Source organism: Coturnix japonica, chromosome 1 (genome assembly GCF_054131305.1).
Source record: "Coturnix japonica strain WE chromosome 1, WE-NBRP24, whole genome shotgun sequence".
Classification (NCBI taxonomy): Eukaryota; Metazoa; Chordata; class Aves; order Galliformes; family Phasianidae; genus Coturnix; species Coturnix japonica.
The window spans coordinates 514361-536613 of record NC_140663.1 but is presented as its reverse complement, the minus strand read 5'-3'; the positions used below and the strand labels follow the sequence as shown (position 1 = coordinate 536613).

The 22253-nt window shown below is 49.3% G+C and overlaps 2 protein-coding genes and 1 long non-coding RNA gene across 13 annotated transcripts; 1 reads left to right on the top strand and 2 right to left on the bottom strand.

Moving 5' to 3' along the window:
* Positions 1 to 221: 221 nt before the first annotated feature.
* Positions 222 to 3623, bottom strand: SMKR1 (small lysine rich protein 1). Of its 5 annotated transcripts, none has more exons than XM_085511090.1 (3): positions 3514 to 3623; positions 1610 to 1664; positions 222 to 670 (listed from the first exon to the last, which is right to left on the bottom strand). In XM_085511090.1, exons 1-3 carry the CDS (start codon positions 3615 to 3617, stop codon positions 473 to 475), a joined length of 357 nt encoding a protein of 118 aa, XP_085367216.1. In that variant the 5' UTR covers positions 3618 to 3623; the 3' UTR covers positions 222 to 472. The 5 variants fall into 5 exon arrangements, with proteins under 5 accessions (XP_085367216.1, XP_015711035.2, XP_085367223.1 ...); XM_015855549.3 differs by having other exon boundaries at positions 3475 to 3617; XM_085511097.1 differs by lacking the exon at positions 3514 to 3623 and adding an exon at positions 3432 to 3484.
* A 373-nt stretch (positions 3624 to 3996) lies between these two features.
* Positions 3997 to 9487, top strand: LOC107310192 (uncharacterized). Of its 2 annotated transcripts, XR_014932638.1 has the most exons (5): positions 3997 to 4131; positions 4964 to 5164; positions 6626 to 6794; positions 6878 to 7010; positions 9349 to 9487. It is a non-coding gene; the product is annotated as an uncharacterized LOC107310192 (long non-coding RNA). The 2 variants fall into 2 exon arrangements; XR_004308969.2 differs by lacking the exons at positions 3997 to 4131; positions 9349 to 9487 and having other exon boundaries at positions 4657 to 5164; positions 6878 to 7130.
* Positions 7827 to 22223, bottom strand: STRIP2 (striatin interacting protein 2). Of its 6 annotated transcripts, none has more exons than XM_085510986.1 (21): positions 22001 to 22223; positions 20914 to 20983; positions 20021 to 20095; positions 19811 to 19945; positions 19600 to 19720; positions 18977 to 19045; positions 18799 to 18905; positions 18594 to 18721; positions 18178 to 18216; positions 17276 to 17499; positions 16979 to 17044; positions 16783 to 16846; positions 16105 to 16176; positions 15813 to 15887; positions 15161 to 15258; positions 14847 to 14973; positions 13759 to 13859; positions 13162 to 13228; positions 10976 to 11080; positions 10507 to 10711; positions 7827 to 9643 (listed from the first exon to the last, which is right to left on the bottom strand). In XM_085510986.1, exons 1-21 carry the CDS (start codon positions 22217 to 22219, stop codon positions 9393 to 9395), a joined length of 2418 nt encoding a protein of 805 aa, XP_085367112.1. In that variant the 5' UTR covers positions 22220 to 22223; the 3' UTR covers positions 7827 to 9392. The 6 variants fall into 6 exon arrangements, with proteins under 6 accessions (XP_085367112.1, XP_015710682.3, XP_015710844.2 ...); XM_015855196.3 differs by having other exon boundaries at positions 18034 to 18216; positions 22001 to 22220; XM_015855358.3 differs by lacking the exon at positions 22001 to 22223 and adding an exon at positions 21216 to 21396 and having other exon boundaries at positions 18034 to 18216.
* Between the last annotated feature and the right edge of the window lie 30 nt (positions 22224 to 22253).

The window sequence follows — 22253 nt, the reverse complement described above, 5'->3', positions numbered from 1 at the left end:
CGCACAGCTCTTCTGACCCAGAAAGGGAGTACCAGGTGACTCAGAGCTGCTGTATAAGTATTTGACACTGATGATCTCAGCATGGTATCTGATATCTGAACTGAAGTTTTCACCAGCATTGGTTGAAAAGAACTGGAGGCTCACCCACACTGGGGAGCACTTTCTGTCTCCATAAGAACAGCAGTGGTATGGGTAAAATAAATCCCACCGCAACCCCCTCAGACCGCTGAGATTTGATGTTTTATTCAGCACAGAACTAAGGTCTGAGGGCCACAGCTGAAATTACAACAGCACCGGTGTCACTTGCCATTTGTCACTGTAAGCTTGAGTTATAATAAGAGTGTCTTTGTGTGGACACAACAGTGATTATGGCATAATATTTGAGCTAACCACTGGACATACTGGAATGAGTCTAAAGTTCTTCTTATCGGTGGGAGCTTGGCTTTTATTGCATCCTTTGCTTTCCAGACAGCTACTTTCGTTTCTTTCCCTTCTTTTTGAGGGAGCCAGGCCAAGAATAGCCCCTCAACTCCAGGCAGGCAGGGACGTTATGGCAGACATAATTGGCGTTGAGCATGGCAGCTGGGCTGAGAATATCCACCTCCTTCTTCTTCGATTTCTTTTTGGAGCCTTTGCGTTTGCCACCCTTGCGTTTGCTGCTTTTACCTGCCTGCAGAGAGAAAATGACCATGGAAACACCTAATTAGTCTTTTGTTTGTATTATCTGCCTTCCGGACTGAGGATCCCAAGACATCCTGGAACAGTTTCATGGCATCACAAGTCTGGGCTGTATTAGCTCAGAGCACTTCACCGCAGACTAAATCTATATTTGCTCTGTAAGAATCTTTAAAGACATCAGACAGGGCTGTTTAGCGTTTGCTGTGCTTCTGTCTGGCTAAAAAAAGGTTGGTGCATAATGGAAATCCCACTATCTTTTCAATTGATTTTTTAATTAATGCATTATGATACACACTCCCGAAACACAGACACATCAGGGAGGGCAATGAGCCTTTCACAGACCTTAACTGGCTTCAATTTGTTGGATGCTTCACATCCTGGCATGTGTTTGCTTCACAGAGTGGATGCTTACAGCAGATTATGAGACAGCATCCCAATTGGAGTACCTCCTTGTGTAATCCCAGCTGGGCCACTGGCAGATTGTGTGAGCACCATTACATTCCTGGTCAGAATCTGTCCCATATCTGATCTTTCAGAATAACAAAGATGCTTACAGCTAAGGGTAAGCTGTAAGGGTAAGGGTAAGCAGCTAAGGGCAAGCTGCTGTAGTGAGTCTGCAGCAAGAAACACAGAATGTCTTTGGTTGAGAGCTGACTTGCTGCTCCTGCTGTCACTCTGCAGCAAATACCTCCTACTTCTGGGCTTTGAATGTCAGCAGTCAGTTTGTGTCAGCAACACTTGGGCAGATGAGAGTTCCTAACAATGTTCCATTGATCCCATACAACCCAGCATGGCAACCGGAATCTTGTTTGCCATCACCTACAAGCAACTAGATTTGGCTCTTTCTAAAAGGCGTGCAGAATTTTACACCCTGTTGTCTGCCAACATCAAGAAAGAGCCAATACCTTCAGAAAAACCAAACCTGCATTACCATGGCTGAGTCCTTGTAGTGAGCAGCACCCCACACCAAGCCCCGAGGCAGGAGCCTGCAACACACAGCCATGCCATCAGTTACACACTGTGCAAGGCACTGGGATTATTCCATTCCACTCCATCCCCACCTTCATCCATCCCCATCTCTACCTTTATTCCCTTTCCCATCCCCACACCCATCCCCACCTTTATTCCCTTTCCCATCCTCACACCCATCCCCACCTTTATTCCCTACCCCATCTCCATCCCCATCCCCATTTCCATCCATTCCCACTCCCATCTCCATCCCCTCCTCCATCCCATCTCCATCCTCATCCCCTTCCCCATCCCCACTTCCATCCATCCCCATCCCCACCTTCATCCCCATCCCTGCCCCCACTCCCATCCCCACCTCCATCCCCTTCCCCATCCCCAACCCCCATCCCCGTCCCCATCCCTCCTTCCATCCTCATCCCCATCTCCATCCATCCTCATCCCCACCTCCATCCATCCCCATCCCCACCCTCACCTCCATCCATACCCACCGCCATATCATCCCTTCCCCATTCCCACCTCCATCCCCATCCCTTCCTCCATCCCCATCCCCACCTTCATCCCCATCCCTTCCTCCATCCCCATCCCCACCTTCATCCCCATCCCCGCCCCCACTCCCATCCCCACCTCCATCCCCAACCTCCATCTCCATCCCCATCTCCATCCATCCCCACTCTCACCTCCATCCATACCCACAGCCATACCTTCCCTTCCCCATCCCCACCTCCATCCCCAACCCTCCCTCCATCCCCATCCCCACCTCCATTCCCATCCCTTTCTCCATCCCCATCCCCACCCCCAACTCCATCCCCTTCCCCATCCCCACCTCCCTCCATCCCCATCCCCACCTCCATCCCCTTCCCCTCCGCCATCCATCCTCATCCCTATCCCTTCCTCCATCCTCATCCCCACCCTCATCCCCTTCCCCACCCCTACCTTCAACCCCATCCCCACCTTCATCCCCATCCACGCCCCCACTCCCATCCCCTTCCCCATCCCCTACCCCCATCCCCATCTCTCCCTCCACCCCCATTCCCATCCCCACCTCCATCCATCACTATCCCCACCTCCATCCCCATCCCCACCTCCATCCATTCCCACCCCCATCTCCATCCCCTTCCCCATCTCCATCCATCACTATTCCCACCTCCATCCCCATCTCCACCTCCATCCATCCCCATCCCCACCATCACCTCCATCCATACCCACCACCTTACCTACCCTTCCCCATCCCCACCTCCATCCATACCCACCACCTTACCTACCCTTCCCCATCCCCACCTCCATCCATCACTATCCCCACCTCCATCCCCATCCCCATCCTCATCCCCACCTCCATCCATTCCCACCCTCATCTCCATCTCCTTCCCCATCCCATCTCCATCCTCATCCCCTTCCCCATCCCCACCTCCCTCCATCCTCATCCCCGCCTCTATCCATCCCCATCCCGACCTCCATCCATCCTCATCCCCATCCCTTCCTCCATCCCATCTCCATCCTCATCCCCATCCCCATCCCAACCTCCATCCCCATCCCCATCCCCATCCATCCCCATCCCCACTCCCACCTCCATCCATACCCACAGCCCTCCCTCCCTCCCCATCCCCACCTCCATCCATCCCCATCCCCACCTCCATCCCCATCCCCACCCCAATGACCCCCCATCATGACCATATCCCTATCCCCATCCCACTCCCGGTGCCCACCTCCCCTCGCAGTCACCCCCCCCCACCCTTCAGCCACGCGTTTCCATGGCGCCCACCACGCCCCCCCCCCCCCCCCCAAACCTCCCAATCCTACGCATGCGCAATGCGAAGCGGAATTGCTCACTGTGCGCATGCGTAATGAGAACAAACGAGGCCGCGCCACCTCAGCCCGCGCATGCGCAGAGGGAGGCGGGAAGTTAACGGTCGCCTCAGGAGGTGGGCGGGAAAAGTGATCGGCGTGTGGGTCTGTGAGGAAGCGGTGTCCATTAAAAGGGCTCTGGGAAAGTAAAACAAAACAGGCGAAGGACATATCGCGTCAGTTTCGGCTGATAGAAGCCGTGTTTTGCAAAGGTTGTGGTGGAGGTCGGGGTTTGGTGGCGGAAGAAGTGAGGTTTTTGTGTCTTTGAGAACCAAGGTGTGGTGTGTGGTGCTGGGGGAGGCAGAGCCCCTCCTGTTATTGAGTTTAGCTTTGGTTTTGGGAGAGGTTTGGAGGCGGTTTCTGTTCCATATCTCTCAGCATCACGCTTCTGCAAAGTGACAAGAGTCCAAAGCACAAGTGGAAACTACCAGCAGGAGATGAATCATCTCGTTAAAAGACAAAAAAAAGTAGAAAATAACACTTCTTGATCACACTGCAGCCAAACTACAGCACTTCAATGAAGCTTCCTACATCGCAGTTCCGTTTTTCTCAAACCTTTGCCTCTTGGAATCTACCCATAACCCTTTAAGACTGAAAGGCCTAAGCCTTATTGAATTTCCAAGCTTATCTTCAAAATAACAGGTAGGAGTTTGGAGGTTTGCTGATTTGAGCACATTTTCCCTAAAGAAAGGGAGTTTCACTGCTACAAATTGCCTCTCATCCCTTCTGCCATCACTTCTGAACCAAAAGTTGGTTCAGACAAAGTCTGAGGCAATGATTCAAATATGTTAATTTCCTGCAAGTATCATGAAAATGACACAAAGGTAAGTAAACCTGTAAAGGAGATTTACAAGTAAGTATCATGAAAATGACACAAAGGTAGGTAAACCTGTAAACGAGATTTACAGACTTCTCCAGCCACCTTTTCTGCTCTTCCTCTTTTTCCTCGAGGTTGTTGGATTTATGACAAACACAGATTTCCATCCTGTGTGATTGTAATGATTCATCGGCATTCAGCTGTTGCTTCAGATGCTCTTCTGGGATGCAGCGGTTCGAAGGTGTGAAGATTTTTTGTCATACTGATAGAATTGATTAGGAATGCCAAATACAGAAGGGGACTGAAACTCTGTAGTGGAGGGAGTATTTGCAAGGAGAGTATTTCAGTCAGATGCTGAAAAGTAGAAGGAGATACAGAGAATGAGCCAAGCCCGTGGACAAAACATGGATTAATAAAGAATGGTTGAAAGAACTCCCAAAAATGAAAGCAAAAGAAGCTGTGCTGAGCAACTTCCTTCTGCATGAGATTTCCATTACAAAGTGAGCCATGTAACATAGTGGACATCTATGTAGTGGTTAATACCATCCTCAACATGGATATATATTCCATGGATTAACAAATTTCAATCCAGAAAGATTCATCTAGCAGTAATTCTAAAGTATTAACATAAGTCTAACAGATGTCTCTTTGATGGAGAGGGAAAGCTGAGCCTGGCTGAATGGAGAAGTGAGACCAGGGAATGCTGGAAATAACAGCAGGGTCACCACGCAACACCACAGCAGCCTCAGAGCCCACGTCAAGGAGGAAGGATGGTCTGAAAGGCAGTTTGGAAACAGAATGGAAACCATCGGATGTATTTGCCACAAAGAGAAAAGGATTGAGTTCAGGAAAGACGAGGTAACGTCCAAATGTCACTACTATGAATATGGTGCAGTACCACTCTCTCAATCCAGTGGAAACACTTCTCTTGTAATCATGTTTTCAAGGACAAGTGATAAGACCTTGAAAGCATACATTTCCAATTCTTAAACTTCTCATGGGTATTTTCTGTGCTCTAGAAGGCAGTAATTTTTCATAACTTCTTTCCTTGCCACAAATAGGATCCAGAAGGTTTTGTTGCGTCAGAGAAAGGGAATTACTTTCTGATCAGTGGGAGTATCAGGCTTCACCACGGCTGGTGAGCACCTTATCTCCCTGTTCACACTCAGCGTGATGAACTTCTGGCATTGGGTGGCAAAGGAAAATGAGGGATACTGTTACCCTGTATCATAGACCGAGCTTGTCAGGGTGATGCAGGAGGTGTCTTGTAAGCTGAAGAAGTTCCTTGCTATTTGAATAGGAGCAGGGCCTTCAGTATTGGACAGACAGGGCATGACTGTGTTGTGGGTGTTGTGTTTTTGGTGGCTTAGCTCCCGTTCTTTGTTGTACTGGTCATTGCTCTCCTGTTCCTGCCTCTACAAGGCTGCAGGAACTGGAACAGTTTGCTTTCTGAGGTGGAAACAGCCCTACTAGAACTTTCACTGCCAGGTAGGTTCAAAGGAATCAGAAGGAACCAAAAAGGACAGGAGAAAACAGGACAGGATGTGGTGGTGTGGTCAGAAACCAGCTCTGTAGACTTTCTAAGTAGGACAGTTCTGAATGAGGCTTGGGGATAATAGAATAAATCACAAAAAAATGACAAATAATACAAAAATTCATATTTTTTTCTACGCTGATGGAAAAAATGATGATGTTTAATTTTTATTAACAAACCACACAGCATGAAAGAAGCAATCGTAATTATCTCCTTTTAGCAAAAACAACTGGCAAGGTACCACATTTTACTCACTACTCAGAGTACAGAGAAGTAGCACTAATGACAAGTGTGTCAGCAATATTAGATTGAGCACTCAGAAATCAGCCCATGAACTCAGCTGTTGGTTTTCATAAACATGCTTGAACCTGGCTAAGAAAAGCAAGCTGCTGTTTGCACATGCAAGGCTTTAGATAAATAATTAAGGGAAGTTTGTGCAAACTGGGAGGATAATAAGCCTGGCCTCATACAGTCACTGCTGTAGTTTCAGTTTGATAAATAAAGAGTGCTCCAGCTCTGGCAGCTGGCAGGCCAGCACGTCTCCCTGTCGTTATAAGCTGCTCCATAAGCTGTGGAATTCATAACATCCTTCCCCTAGGGCAACTGGGGACCTTGGCTGGGACCTTAATGGGGTCTCCCCCTCCCACCCAGCTGCCAACTTTCACAATTCTTCAAGGGAACTTAGGGAATATCTTTGAGGCTTTTTATCCCTTCCTCAAGTTTGCGTGACATTGGCTATCCAGTTCATAAGCTGCTTATAATGTCTTTGCACATTCTGTCCTTAGGAAATGAGGCTAAAAATGGAAGGAGAAGAATCTTCAGGCAGTGAAGAAGACAACTTGCAAGCAGCAAAACTTCCTGCAGCCACCTGTTGGCTGAAGAAAAAACTCTGTGTGCAGTTTGCCACAGAAACTGAGCACACAGCCATTCCTGGAATCAACAGTTGCGTTCGGGGTAAGATAACAGATACGGTCCCCTCAGCTGCACAGGAGCTGTTAGAAACTTCACTCTGAAACTCATCAAAACCTCTCTTTTAGGGAGATGGAAACCCTCACTGTGAAGGGGGGGGATTTCCAACTGCTGCCTGCTGGTGGCTGGAGAAGTACAATATCGGGATGGAATATTACCTAACACTGCTGGAGAAGCAGCTCCTTGGGCTCAGAAGTGCTGGTAAGAGAGTTTTCCAGAGGGGCCTCAGTGCTTAAACACCTTAAGGGGAAGTTTTGAGCTTATTGCTTTGTTTGACTGACCCACATCTGGTTGTAACTAAAATAAACTTATTAAAATAGAGGTTCCCCCTATTCCTCTTAAACTGGTGTGTCAGCCCTACAGCTGCTTTGCAGAGTGCAGTGAGAACACTGTTTTTTATCAGCTTGACACCCACATTTTCCTTCTTTCTGAAAGAAATCCTTACAAAGCATGGCCTGCCTCAATAAAAGTGTGATAAAGTCATGATGGGATGAAAGAACTGAAGCTAAAAGCCTTCCCCTATTTACTTTTTATTTTTACACATGGGCTCAGTTTTCGCATAGGGGGATATCTACAGAGCTTAATTTTTTTGGTGGTGGAAGTAGTATTGAAACATTGCAGTTATTTCCATCTTTCTGCCACACAGATTCAGTTAAGAATTTGTATTTCTGTTCTCAGTATAGATAGAACACCAATAAGCTGTGGAACCCTCACATGAAGCACAATTTAAATGCAAAGTGTAGAAGCATGAATCTTATGTTAAACAGAATAACCAGGGCCTACACTAACACTGCAGGGAAGAGAGGGAAAAGGAAGAAAATTCAGCTGGTCCTGGGCTCTGTATTTGTAGCATGTGGCTGAAAACAGTGGCATTTATGCTACATTTCTACCACTTGTATATGCAAGGGACCTGACTTTTTGGGTTGGTTTGAAAGGATTATTCTATAAAAAGAAATAAAGTCAATCAAAATTAGTATGTCAATTAAGGTGCACAAAGAAGAAAGTTCACGTGAATGATTGGACTTGAAAAGTCACTCTGGTTTATTGTGAACAGAAGCATTCCTAAAGAGGTGAGCGGGTTTACTAATGGCAGCTCTTTGAAAAGTGCCTTTTGCAAACCACATTAAGGAAACATTCTCAGTTCAGTTCCACAGCAATAAGCACAAATCCTGCCATGACAAATACCTGTGGTTTTATCACCTGCATGCTCTGTGTATTGGTAGCAGTACAGTGTGGGAGAAATCCAGTTTTGCCTGCACTATATTGACACATTTTTCTTTGACAAAATAACTGATTTCAGAAGGGAGGAAAAGTTAGACCAGGATTCCCTGTGAGTGGCTGACAGCATTCTGTAGAAAAAGATGTAATCTTTCATCTCTTATAATCTTTCATACTGTCATCACACTCACAGCTCATTGTGTGAGTCTGAACGTTCTGGACTGCACCATCTGCTGTTACTGTCATACATTGGCAGCAAAGTGGTACCCAAAGCACTCTTCCTTCCTACTTTAAGACTCAGCACAAACATCCTCCTAGAGAACCAAAATCCTGTGCAAAAATCAGGTTATTTTCCGTAAGACGTGGCACGTGCTGTCTCCTATAGGGCTGCAAAGGGTAAAGAGTAATGAAGCTCTCTGGAAACCTAATGTTGCAGTAATTATCCTTCAAAAAACAATCAGCCTGCTGCATTTTATTTTCCTGTATGGACTTTGTAATGGAGCATCTTGCTCGATGAGAAAAATAAAACCTTTCTGTGGCATGTTTAGACATCCTGTAGTTTGGGTTGGTAACTTCTGGGCCAGTAATTCTGGACTTACTGCAGGTGGAAAGAAACATGGCAGTGAACCTCCTCTGCAGCTCTACGCCCTGCAAAGCTTGTCATTTGTTTTACTCTCATAGCAGTGAGCAGAGGAGTGAAGGAAAGTGGAACAGTGATAAAGGTAGTGCAGTGCATCACTATACCTAGTGACTAATGCAAAAATTGTGTAAGAAATCTGTAAATCTGCCGTACAATCCCAGCAGTGCTGCTGTCCTGGGACAAGTGGTAATGTCATGCCCTATGGCCAAGTCATCCAGCTCTACTTGGGACTGTCATAGACGGTGCCACCTATTTTGTGTGTTTTACTTCATCATAGCAGTGTGGTGTTTGAAGCACATCATCATAACTGAGCAAATGAAAATGCATCAGCTCAGGCATCTGGGTGAGATGAAGACTTATCAAAGCTGAGATACTCTTATAACAGACTTAACAAGCTAAGGGACAGCACAGACTCAGATCTCTCATACACAGTCATAAATCTTCAGTGAAAACCAGGTGAGGCCACTCCTGATGTTGGCACCAATGAGATGCTGGAACCTGGTCCTTGGCCTCCACGCAGGTCTGTTGGTACCTCATGGCCTCCAAGAGGTCACAACAAAGGGAAGACTGCCAAGAAAATGAGTGTTGAGGTGTCTGGATGGTTACAGAGAGGCCTGGACTCTTTAGAAATGTGATTTTCTTCCAGCTTTACTTAAAATTGTCTTCCTTTCCTCACTGTAGCACCTGGAGTCCCTGTTGGGATGGGACGGGTGACGTGGTGGCTCTCACTGGTAGCGCAGCAGCTCTTCCCAGCGGATGGGCTGGGAAAATACCTCCCTCTCCAGCCACAGCTCATAGGAGTAGTGGAAGTCCTCGGGGAGATCCAGCCGCTGCCCCAGCACGCTCTGCAGGCAGTTGTCCACCGGTGCAAACTCTGAATCCTGAGGTTTGTCGTATCTCCGGCTGTTGAAGGCTTCAATGCTGGCTCTCAGTGTGCATTCTTCAGCCTGGAAGTCCCATGGCCTCGCATCGATATCTAGGTTTAAGATCGAGCAAAATCATGGCATCGTGGAATGAAATAAGGTTTGAGTAAAAGAAAGGATGAAGGTTTTACAGCATCACATCCCTGCACTGATTTACCAGTCCGTTATTCCTAATTCTATGATAATTATTCATAATGAGTTCCCATTATGCATGAATTTTAATTTGAAGTAATTAGCTGAAGTGTATTAAAATCACTTGTAAATTAAGCAGAGTCAGAAAGCTTCCTATAGAAGCACAATTATTTCTGTTCTCTGCTTTGAGGACTCTGTACAATTACAAAGCTGCTTTTTTTGGAAAGGCCTCATCACTTCAACTCAAAATCTGTTGGAAAGCTAACAATTGCCTGTAAAGAGTTAAAAAAATCATGCCAAGGTCTCAGCAGTGCTCAAAGGAGGGAAAAGCCTACTAAAAATACAGATTTAGAGCACAGAAGAGCTGTTTAAACAGACCAACACGTCTGGCCTGTGCTTCACCTTATGGATTCAGAACCCTTGGCTGTGACCAACGTTGTCTCTGGTGTGAAGTGTGGGGCTACTGCTTGGGTTTCCGCTCTGTGGCCATCCCAGGCACGCACATTTGGCACAAAGCAGTTTGGTGCCTCAGTGGTAAAAGCAATCAATTTGTGAAATTGTGGAAATTGAGGGCTGGGTTTGGTGGAAACTCAGCTTGGAGACCTGAGCTTAACTGCATCCCATCCTGACCCGATTATTCCTCATGCAATTAGTTCCCTCCTGATGGTACCTTAAGGCTTCAGAAAAAGAAAACCCAAGTGCTGACCCAAGCAAGTTTATAGCGTTCCAACAGGTCCTAGGGCAAAACCTGCCCATGGACAGGACGTCTTCTGGTACGACTCACCATTGCCATACGCCCAGTCATCGTTCATGCGGTGCCGCACCTTCTGGTAGATGGCTGACATGGTCTTCATGTTGCTCTTTCTCCACTGACGTCCCAGGTATTTGGTCTGGATTTTCAGAAGTTTGAGGACGTACAGCTGCATCATGGCCTGCTTCACCTTCAGAGCTCGCTTTAGTATCGGGGCCGACTTGAAAACTACTAGCATCTGCCAAAAAAAAGGCATTGGAAATCAGTGCAATGAGCTCAGCAAAACAATGGAAATGCTGCCTGCACAGCTCTGGGCAGCACCACTTTGTAAAAGCATGTGGAAGACAAAAAAAAGTGGTGTCCTTCAAATGTGGAAGACAAAAAAAAGTGGTGTCCTTCAAATGTCAACGTTGGGTCCAGTATGGGTTAGCTCATTAATCAGTGGCTTGGATGAAGGGACCAATTGCCTCCTTGACAACTTTACTGCAGTGATCCTCCTTACCATTGTCCTCGAGTGCTTCCACTTGGTCAGCTTGTTCAGGATCCTCAGCAGGTTAATACAGGAGAATAAGTTTCTCCAGCAGAACTGGTTGTTGTCTCCGGCTTCCTATAAGCAAAGAGGGGAAAGCAGAGCCCTGATGGTTCACCATCACGCTGCCAATGGCACACAGAGACAGAGAAACCCTTCTGAAATCCTCAGATCAAGTCAGTGCTTTAATTTGCGCTTCGGTTTAGGGTGTTATCCAGGAGAAATCACATTGCTTTGTCACTGGGAATGTGTGTTTTAGGAGGTTTGTATTGATTGTTTGCCAAGCAAATTACAGCCTAGTCATCACTGCTTAGCAAACGTTTTGTTGCTAATTATATGAATCGATTTGTAAATTACTACATGCTTAGAGGATGCTATGGATAAATAAGAAGAAACGACAAAATAATGAAGGATGGACCAGCAACATTTCTCTTGGGAGAACAAGATTTTTCTATAGCAGAGATCCTCTCCAGCTTAAGCGCAGCCCATGCATTATTTTAAATACGAGCTGCATGTCAGCACCAGCGTGTGGAAATAGTGCCCATGGCACATCTGAGCACTAATTGCATCAGCACGGCTGCCTGGTTTATGCTGAGCACAGCACAAGTGTCCCACAAATAACCTATTTGGATAAGAGCAGAAACAAGTGCTACTTATTTTATAAGCCACTCACAGCAAGCCACAGCCTTAATGACCTGTGAACAAATTACAGCCTGTTGAGCATTCCACCTTCTGGGCATCTCCAGGTGGAGAGTGTGATTAGACACTGATGGAAGTGTCAGAAAACATGATTTACCCATGAAAACGCTGTCAGCGTGATGCCTTTGTTCTTAAAAGCGAGCACCAAGCATATCATCCCAATAAGCAATGGTGAAAGCAGTGGCATGCATATCATCCTTTAGAGGCCAAAAAAGAAGAAATCAGCTGATTAGGAGCACTTAAATTCTGGTGAAAGCCACTCTGAGAAAACGCCCTTTTCTGCCAGCAGAGGCCATGGTTCTGCGGGAGGCTCCACCCAGCATGACCACCTCTGGATACCGCAGCTGAGTTATTTATCCTGTATTTATTCCAGAACAGCAGCAGTTCCCACAGTCCCTGCTCTGGAAACAGCACTGCTGAGCGTGTCCTAGTTTTCCACAGAAGCAAACCAAGCACATCCTGCGTGCAGCCCCCTGAAAGCATTATCATCTATTACATCTGCCAGGAAATGTGATATGGCTGTGATGTTAAATCAGTGCATCACAGTTAAAACAAACAAAAAAAATTGCATAAATATTGGCTGAAGAAAAGAAACACAACTACGTGCACTAATGTCACTGAAGAAGCAGTGTGTGTTTGATTTCTGTAAATAGGCACTGGATTTTTATAGAAATAGACTTAGCAATCAATAAAAGAGGGAGGTGAAGAAAGAAAAAGGGAGGAGAAGAAATGAAGGAAGAAAAGAAGAAAAAAGAAAGGGAAAGAAAAGAAAGGAAAAGGAAAAGGAAAGGGAAGGGAAGGGAAGGGAAGGGAAGGGAAGGGAAGGGAAGGGAAGGGAAGGGAAGGGAAGGGAAGGGAAGGGAAGGGAAGGGAAGGGAAGGGAAGGGAAGGGAAGGGAAGGGAAGGGAAGGGAAGGGAAGGGAAGGGAAGGGTGAAAAGGAAAAGGAAAAAGGGAGAAGGAGAAAAAAAAAGACAAGGGAAAAGGGAGAAGGAGAAAGGGAAAGGGAGAAAGGAAGGAAGAAAGAGAAAAGAAAAAGGGGGAAAAAGTAAAAAGAAAATGAAAAAATGAAAAGGGAAAGAGAGAAAGATAAAGAAGGGAAGCAAGGGAAGGGGAAAAAGTAAAAGAGGGAAAGGAAAAAAGGAAACAAGGATAAAAGGATAAAAAGACCACTGTGTGCCACTAGAGCTCCCAGCGATGTGTCACTAGATGTCCCCATCGGGCCAACTTTGGCTCATCAAAACCACAGAAAGCCTTTCCCTTTATTTCTGATTGCAACGTGTTCACAGCCAAGGAAAACGACATAGGCTCGAGATTTTAGCAGCAGCAATGAGATAAATTTTCAAGTCCTTCTACAGGAAAAAGTCTATTTTGGGGCTGAAAACACAGAAAAATGAAAGAAAAGTCCTTCCTCATCCACCTGCATAAAGCAATACTGTTACAAGTGCTCTGCTTCACTTACTAGGCTTTCTGCAGTGAGCTCAGGCAACTCGTGGACTGTACAGTGCGGGTAATCCAGGACAGAGATGCTATGGAAGATGGGAAAGAAGAGACTCATTAAGGACAATCGGCATGTGAGCCTAACGAGCAGAGCCCTCCCTGCTCCCAGGCATGCATTAGTGGGGGTTTGGAGGAGGTGGATCCATTAGGACATGGCAGATCAGTTATTTGTGTGTATATTAAAAACAAAAACTCATACAAGAAGCAGATTTTAGGTTAAAATGGAAATGTCTGACAGCAAGAATATTACCAGCAAGATAATGCATGGCAAGGGCGTTGAGTCTTGCCCAAAGTTTCCAAGCCTTCTGTGTCTACTGCCTTTCTAAAAGTAGCCAACCAAAAAACCCTCAAACGTACACATATATAATATATGTGTATGTGTGTATAATAATAAAATGTACTTTAGACATACATTTTATTAATACATATAAGTGGGGTTTGGTTTCTTTTTGGAAAGCATCTGGCATGGAGAGGATTCAGTGCCATGCTTTGCCCTTGCTTGAGCATCGTGCTGTATTTCCCACTGCAGCATCACTGGCCATCACATGCGTGGCTGTACCTGTTTTTGGCAGTGATATAGGACATGATGTTTTGGTTGAAGAACTTCAGGATCAGCGGGATGCAGTTGGCAAACACCAAATGCTGGGACACATACTCAAACTGGGGGAGAGAAGCGAAATGGGTCAACGTCAACAGGAACAACTGGAAGAGTGTGCTGGGAATTTCCATTTCCAGTTTGGATGGTTTGCTCTGAACCTGGCAGACCATCTTCCTTGTGCACAAGCCTACTGTGTGAGGCTTGCATCACATACAATGACTCCCAGCATCTGGAAAAGTGCGTTGACACACAGAATTTCATGGCAAGACTCTAGAAGAGGTGCACCCAGTGACTGCAGGTCGCTTTTCAAGGTAAAAACTGGGGGAAAACATTAAATATGGAAGGAAAAGGAGGAGACTGACTACTACAAAGGATATAGGGTAACTTCCATTCTGGCTTCTACAGTTCACAGAATTGCAGGGGCTGGAAGGGACCTCTAGAGATCATCTACTCCAATCCCCTTGCCCAAGCAGCTCCTTCAACCCGTTTGCACAGATCAGCAAAAAGAACAGATCAGAAAAAGAAAGGAAAAGAAAGAAAGGAAAAGAAAGGAAAAGAGAAAAAGAAAAATGCCCACTAATTGTTTAACACAAATCAAACTGCATCTAGGACCCTGAGCTGGTTCTACTGAGGCCAGAGCCCTGAGAGCTCTACCCTGCTGAGGACCTCACGAGTCCTGCCCAGCCCCACTGCTCGTGTGGAAGTTGGGCACAGCAGGAGGAATCCTGCCTAACTCCTCCCCACCCCGGCTGCCAGGAGAGGCTCCCTCTGCTGAGATCTCTGGAATTCTAACCTGATTAACCACAGCATGTGTTCATCCACAAGTCAGAGAGCTCTTTCCACATGAGTGGAAACCACCCTGTCAACAAACAGCCAAAGATATATTGCAGGCAGGTTATTCCTGCATGAGTAATGCTCTAAAAAACATGTCCCAGAGCCAGGGTTCATCCCTACAATCCACTGCTCCTCTTGGAAACATTTCCTGGAGAGCTCCAGTAAGGATGCACCAGCCCCACGAGCACCAACCGTGACCCCTTCTCAGCACTCACCTGGTAGATGTGGTTCAGCTTGAAGTGCTTGAGGAGCAGCAGCAGTAGAGCCGAGATGCTCTTCACAATAATCTCCTTGTGCCTGTTCACATCAATCCCCAACTTCATGCTCTGCAGGACAGTGATGCTGGCATGGTGAGGGAAGATCAAGGCTAACCATCAACCTGATGGGACCATCACTGACCCACATCCCTTGGACCCCACATATACAGCCCCATGCCCACATCTGGGGCTCCCTTAACCTATTTGCAACTCCCAACTTTCCCACTTGGTCCAAGGCTGGAACAGCTGGAGGTATCTCCTTGAGGACTTACGGCATCTCCTCAGGCAAGACGTCTGCCAGGATGTTGATGGAGTCAGTTTTGGCCTTGGAGGTGGGCGCTGCAGCAAGGAGGATCTTCAGCAGAGCGATCTGCAGAGGAGGCAGGTGTGGAGGCAAAGGGCGAATCCCTTCCTTTTCCTTGAGACTGGACAACTTCAAGCCAGCTCTAGAAGTTTTCACCAGCCCAAGGTTCACTCATGGTGATGGGCCAGCTGTGCCAATGCTCAGCTCTCCTTTTGTACCCAACTGCAGGCAGCAGGGCAGCTCAGCTTTTGTATTAAGTTGATGCACTGAGCTCTAGTGGTATGGATAAAACAGTGCTGCAGCTTATTGCATTTAAATGTTTGCCTCTCCCTGCAGACAGACTGTAGGTGGCCCAAAAAGCATCTTAAAAGAGCTGAATTTTTTGAATTGTATTGTGTGGGAATCTCTTGAGTCGGTGGGAAAGCTGAAAGGGATGTCCCACTGTCCTATCTCCAAACACTGGACCATGACTCTGGGTATCTGACCTCCTCGATCCTCTGGAACCCTCCTCTTGGAGATGACTTTCCACCCAGCTCTGCTCTGGATTCCCACCAAAATCCCAACGTTCAGATCCCTAACACCCACAGACCCTATTTCATTTCTAAGGAACACAGGCTTACCATATACTGGGGGAGATTGTATAGCATTGCTCGATACAAGACCTCACAAGGGGTTTCTTGGACTTCCTCTTCCCCCTAGCACAGGGAAACATTAAAAACAAGGTGGGGGGGGAAGGTATCTCCAGTCTGCACACTTGAGATATGTCAGTTTCCTCCCCCAAAAATCAACCTGGGGACTTAATGATTGGGTCAGAATGTGGTGGTTTGAGAGCATTGGAGGTGTGACCAAGATGTACAGGTTTCAGTGACATCTCTTCCCTGTGTCCATGTAGTGATGGGGAGCATATCTTACCAGGGACATGGGGCACTTCTCCAGCTCCTCCTCATTCTTGATCTGGACATCTGAGATGGAAACGTACTTGTGCTGGCAAGATACACAGAGGCGGTGTGGGAATACGAGAAAAACAATTCAGAGCAGCAGCTGTGAAGCAAGATAAACAGCACGAGAACCAAAAACACCTCTAGAAGAGAAAAATCAAAAGCAATGGCTCATGGCTCTGATTGGATGAGCACCCACATGCACGGTTAAGGAGTGTTTGTAGAATACTCTGTTGACACGTAAAGGTGGATGGGAAGGTTGTAAGGGCAGATGGGAAAGCTTAAAAAAAAAAGGAAACTTGTGAATGTATGTAAGTGATGTGAGAATTTGAAGTAAACGATTTGGATCGTTCACATCCGAGTCCGTGCATCAGATGTTGCAGCAGAGCAACGATACAACTACAGGATGCAACACTGAGCAATGATAGCATTTGCTGAGCTAGCTGAGGACAGAATCTGCATCAGACCTTTACTGTGAGCTGAGAGCATGTGAGCAACTCCAAACCTTTTGTGAGTGATGTATCACCAAGCTGATGCATATGAAACTTGATGCCCTGCAGTATCTCTATGGCCATAGTGACCTTGGCCAAAGAGTCCCTCATTTCTGTGATATCCCCATTGCTCTGATCCCATCTTAGAGCCATTGTCTCACCTGCTTCAGCGTTTTCACGCTCTCATGAATGGGTCGTGGCAGCCCTATCAGGGTCTCGGTGTCCCTGGAGGAAAAGGCAGAAGGTAAATACAAGGATAGGATGAGATAATACCAGACGTATGGCCTTAAACTGCATCAGTGGCACCGAAGGGAGCTGGGGGACAGGCTCTGGTGGCCCCTTACACCTGACACTCACTGTCCCAGAGTGAAGCCGATGAATTTGTTCCTGCTCGCCTCCAGGAAGTGCTCAATGTCCTTCTGCCTGATGGAGCAGCATAGAAATGAAATCAAGAAATCAAGGAGGACAACAGACATATATCTCACCTGCTGAGGGAGGGCACTGGTAGGGGCAAGAAACATTTAGCTTTCTAGGACTGATTTCTAGAGGTGTTCATACCCAGGACTCCCCACAGATGGTATTTCCATGCATAGACCAGCCTTGGCCATGCTTGGCTAGGGCTGGGGAGGATGGCAATGATATGCCACGATCTACCTGACTTTGGGGGCCCAGGGCAGCCCTTTGGGGAACAACACCCGTTCTATAGGTGGGCGCTGGGCTGGTATGGTAGGGAGGAGTGCATCCCGCTCCATCAGGTCCAGCTCCCCCTCAATCCCACCATCCACTTCGTCACTCTCCTCTTCATCAACTCCTGTTTCATCGCTCTTGAAGGGGTCTCTCTCGTTGTAAATATCCAGGCTGTCTTGCTTCATCAAAGGCTGCAGCAGAAGGGGAGGGATAAATCAATGTCACACCATGGATTCCAGTTTCCTCCCAGCCAACAGCTCCTGACATCTCCATCCTAAAAGGGCTGAGCTCCCAGATGTGCCCTGGGTGAGGATTTCCCTTCTGGCTGCCTCCCCAGAGCCTGGACAAGAAACAGCCCCTCTCTGTACAGCAAAATAGGAAATGTCACCCCCTTTTTCATTTGAATTATTGGAGCTACCACCCAACATCCTCCCCCCAACAAAAAAGGCATTTTCATCCCCTGACCACACCACCACAACACCAGGAACTGAGCTAAAAACGGACAAGTTTGCTGTGAGCAGTTTGGTCTCAGCACTTATCAGCCCTTTGCCACAGGGTCAGGGCTGTCTGCTCACTTCCTCCATCTCGAGTACTTCGCAGGGCTGATCTGCAGCAACTTTTATGAGCTGAGAAATGCTTAGAAAAGGGGAAGGAAAATGGAATCTCAAGTGGATGATGGATCCCGTTGGAGAAGGGCTGGCAATGCCCAAGGAGGAGGCCCTTACCCGCCGGCTGCGATGGCCACGCTTCTGCTGCTGCTCAGCCAGCTCAATGGAGCAGGTGGGCGGTGAGGCAGCACGCATGCTGCGCATCACCTGGATGCTGTCCTCGGGCAGGGGAGGCAGCCCCAGCTCCTCCCTCCTCCTCACCTTCATTGTCTGCAGGGCTTCAAATCCTCCCAGCGTGAACTAGGGACCAAGGAGAGAAGTGGCAGAGTGGGGAGGAGATGGACCCCAGGGTTGTGCAGCAATTCGGGGCTTCCAGGTGGAGGTTATCAAAGTGGGGAGCTGAGAAAGCACAGCACTTTCTCCAGCCTTCTTCTGCTCCCTGCATCCCAGAAACCCCAACAGAAATTGTTCACCTTGGGTCATCCCCTTGTGCCATCCTAAATCACAGAATGGTTGGAGTTGGAAAGGACCTTGAGAGGTCACCCACTCCAACTGCAACGACAGGGACATCTACAGCTTGATGATGTTGCCCCACCATGCTTGGATTACGCAATGGATTGCATCCAGCACCGTTCCCTGCATTCCCAATGCCTGAAAAAAGGAAATGGGGCACCCACCAGGAGCACCTTCCAGAGCAGGAGCAGGACCTTCTTCATAGGGAAGTGCGGAGCGTGGCCGCTGCAGAACTTGGTCACCATCGTGAAGAGCAAGAGAGCAAAGGGCTCATCGGAGCGCACAGAGAAACCTGGCAGGGAGGGAGCTCAGGGTTGGCCCTGTCCCAGGGCTGTCCCCACTGAAGGATATTGTGACCCCATGGCTCACTCAGCTCGGTCCTGAAGGTCTCTCGGCAGGATTTCCACTCCGGGGGATCCGTTTCCATCTCCACACGGATGTTCTCCACCAGCAGGTACATGACGCTGAGCAGCACCCTTATGGGACAGGAACGTGACACATGGTCCCAACCATCATCCCCAGTGGATCCCAGTGCCACCATGGGTACCTGAGCTCGGTGCTGTCAGCCAGAGAGATGGCCGGCTTCCGCAGTGCACTGCTGCACGCCTGGCTGTTGCTGTGGGGAAGGGGATAATGAGCTCAGTGGGGCGGCTCCTCATCCTGAGCCCACTCCCAAAATATGGCCATGGTGGTGGCCTCAGGGAGGAGGAATGAGATGAGGAGAGTGAGGACAGGGAGGAGAGGAAGGTGAGGAGGACAATAAGGTGAAGAAGAGGAGAGTGGAGAAGATAAGGAGAGGAAGAAGGTGAGGAGGGTGGAAAGAAGGAATGAGATGAAGGAGGACAAGAGTAAGATGAAGAGTGTGAAGGAGAATGAAGAAGAGGGCAAGGAAGCTGAGGAGGAGAATAAGATAAAAGAGTGTGAGGAGAATGAGGAGAAAGAATATTATGAAGATGGTGAGGAGGATGAAGAGGAATAAGATGAAGAAGGTGAGGAAGGTGAGAATAAGATGAAGAAGGTGAAGGATGGGGAGAAAGAATAAGATGAAGAAGAGGACCAGGAGGATGAGGAATAGGTGGATGGAAGAAAGACTAAGATGAAGAGGGAGGTGTGGAGGAGAATAGGACAAAGAGGAGGGTGAGGAAGGTGGGAGCTGTGGCGTCCTCTCACTCGATCTCCATACTGAGCAGCTCCAGGAAGGCGCTGAAGGTGCCCAGCTGGTACAGCAGGAAGCTGTTGTGCCGTGACCAGTGCAGGACATCACCTTCGCTCTCACAGTCTCCAAACACTCCTGGGGAGGCCCAGGGAGGAACGTGGTCAGCGAGTGCTGCCCTGGGACCCCCCAGGGCCTCCCTGGGACGGAGCTGGGCCAGGTGCTCACCTTGTGCCAGGTAGAGGATGGCCCGCGCTGCCCGCAGCCGCCGCTCCCTGCTGACCACCTCCAGCCCCTCCAGCAGCCGCAGCACGTGGGCCCTCTGCTGCGCCATGTCCAGCTCCATCCACTGCCGACCCCGCGCTGCAGAGGGGACAGAGTGATGTGTGGGCTGTGGGGCAGCCCTGTGCCATGGGGCACTGAACACAGAGCTCATACCTTGGGGGCAAAACTCTTCCTCGAAGCATCGCCGGTTGGTGCTGAGCTCGGGCTCCTCAGTGTAGCTGTACAGCTCTGCTGGAACACAGACAGTGGTTACCAGAAGGGTTTTCACCCCTCATCACCACCAGATTCCTCTGAGATATCCCCACGTGCCCAAGATGTGGGGCAGAGCCCCAGTGTTGTCCTGGAGCTCTCTGGGAGCTCCATTGGGCACTGGGATCCCACTCAATGCTTCCATAACCATCCAGTCAGTCTCATTTCATGTTGGGAACACTGCAGATATCCCAACGTGGCATTAAAATCCAATAAAACCCAAATGGGACCCTGGACTCTTGAGCCTTACAGCAGCTCTTCTGGTGGGTGCCGATGGGACAGTGGGGACAATGCTGATATCTCAGTGTCCCTGAGCAATTTTAGAACTTCACTGAGCTCTGGGTTCTGACTCTGCTCCCAAACCCATTTCACATTGCTATGAGGCAATGGGGACAGCACGGATACCCCAGTGTGGCATAAAAAACGGGACCCAGAGCCACATATCAGCCCCACAGCCTCACCTATAGGAACTTCCACCTCACCCCCGCCCCTGCCACTGCCCCATTGCACCTGCAGTGCCATTTGGAGGGTAATTTTGCCCCAATTTGGTCACTTTGCAAAAGGAGAAACCCCAGGAGCACCGCGCAGCCAGGCAGATTGTGCACTGCTTCCATGCAAACAGCTCCGGGCTTTGGGGTTTTACGCTGCTTCCAATATCATCATAGTATCATATCATAGTCTGATATGATCATCCCTACACATTCCCTATACTCCATTATTAACCCCTCCGTTAATTAAACCCTCCTCTCTCTCCCTTCCAGGTTGCTGCCGCCCCACGGATCACCCCACAGCCCCACCTGCGAGCTCTGCACCGCGGCTGTCGGCGTCCCCGTATTCGAACTCCACGGTGGGGAAATCCACGGAGCCCTGCGGAGAGCGGCGCGTTTGGAAGCGGTGCGTAAAAACAGCAGCCGGCCCTGGCTGCAAACAGCCCCTGCACGCTTAAATGCACGGCTCGCACCCTGCCCAGCAGCCCCGCGTGTGCAGCTCCATTTCTGCACAGCCTAAAACCTCCCCGGTTTAAATCCACGCCTTTCATCCTGCAGGCAGCCCCGCGTACACACCCCGGTTCTTCCCAACGTAAACCCGCAGCTTTTACCCTGCAAACAGCCCCGTGCACGGACAGCGGTTCTTCCCGTCTTAAATCCATGGCTTCCATCCAGCGCACAGCCCCGTGCACGCATCCACCCCGCACTCAGCCCCACGTGTGCTCCCCAGTTCTTCCCAGCTTCAATTCCAGGGCCGTCCCTTCTCCCTACGTCCCTCCCAGGGCTGCGGACCCCCCCCGACCCCCCCCATTTCCCGCAGCGGGAGCGGAACTGGAGCGTAAAACCCCGGAGAGAGAACGCATGAATGGGTCACGGATGGCACTTCCATCGCTCCCTCCTGGCTGTGGGGCGGAGCGAGGTACATCGACCCCGTCCCTATGGGTACCCCCAAGATGCGCAGCACGAGGCTGAGCGCTCTGCACCAAAACTCCGCTTTTTCGCCCCATTTTTTTGCAGCCCAGGGCTGCAGATCCCCTTCAGGATCCTAAATCCCAGGAGGAATTCAGGACTAATCGGATCAGTGGGGCCATGGAAGGAGGGGGGGGGGGGGGGGTGAAGCCCCAGCGCACCCAGGAGCCCACTGTGGGTCAGCGCCCCCCGTTGTGCCATTGGCCCCCGGGTGTTGGGGTGCGGGGAGCATTGGAACTGGGGGGGGAGCATTGAGATTCAGGGGTCGGGGACACCACTGGGATAACCAGTGCTGTGACCCCAGGGACTGCGCAGGGAACCCCCCCGGACCAGGACCCCCTCGGACTACCCACCCCCAGAATGACCGAACCCCCCCAACCCGCAGCTCCTCAGCACTTCCAGCCCCATTCCATGCCCCCATCCCCACCTCGGACTCCTTCCGCTGTCCCCTGAAGAACTCCCGGCCCTTTTGGGGGGGGTTCTGCGCTGGGGGCTGCCCCATTCGGGCCCTCCCCGCGTTGGGGTTCGGGTTCGGGTTCGGTGCCCCCCCCGCCGCCTCCTCCATGCGTTGCGCCCTCCGCGCCCCTCCGCGCACGTGGGGGCCGCGCCTCGTGCCCCGCCCCCCCGCTCCTATTGGCTGTTGCATGGAGGGGGCGGGGCTGGAGGACACACCTCCTCAC

Bases quoted from the DNA above. Each gene is read 5' to 3' on its own strand.
- SMKR1 (XM_015855549.3), bottom strand. From the start codon at position 3,617: ATGGACACCGCTTCCTCACAGACCCACACGCCGATCACTTTTCCCGCC. The intron at 1,665-3,474 runs GTGAGCAATTCC...TGTGTGTTGCAG, and splicing joins TCTCATTACGCATGCGCACA to GCTCCTGCCTCGGGGCTTGG. The intron at 671-1,609 runs GTAATGCAGGTT...TTCTCTCTGCAG, and splicing joins ACTACAAGGACTCAGCCATG to GCAGGTAAAAGCAGCAAACG.
- STRIP2 (XM_015855196.3), bottom strand. From the start codon at position 22,219: ATGCAACAGCCAATAGGAGCGGGGGGGCGGGGCACGAGGCGCGGCCCC. The intron at 18,906-18,976 runs GTACCCATGGTG...CTGTCCCATAAG, and splicing joins GCTGACAGCACCGAGCTCAG to GGTGCTGCTCAGCGTCATGT. The intron at 15,259-15,812 runs GTAAGCCTGTGT...CCTCCTCTGCAG, and splicing joins ACAATCTCCCCCAGTATATG to ATCGCTCTGCTGAAGATCCT.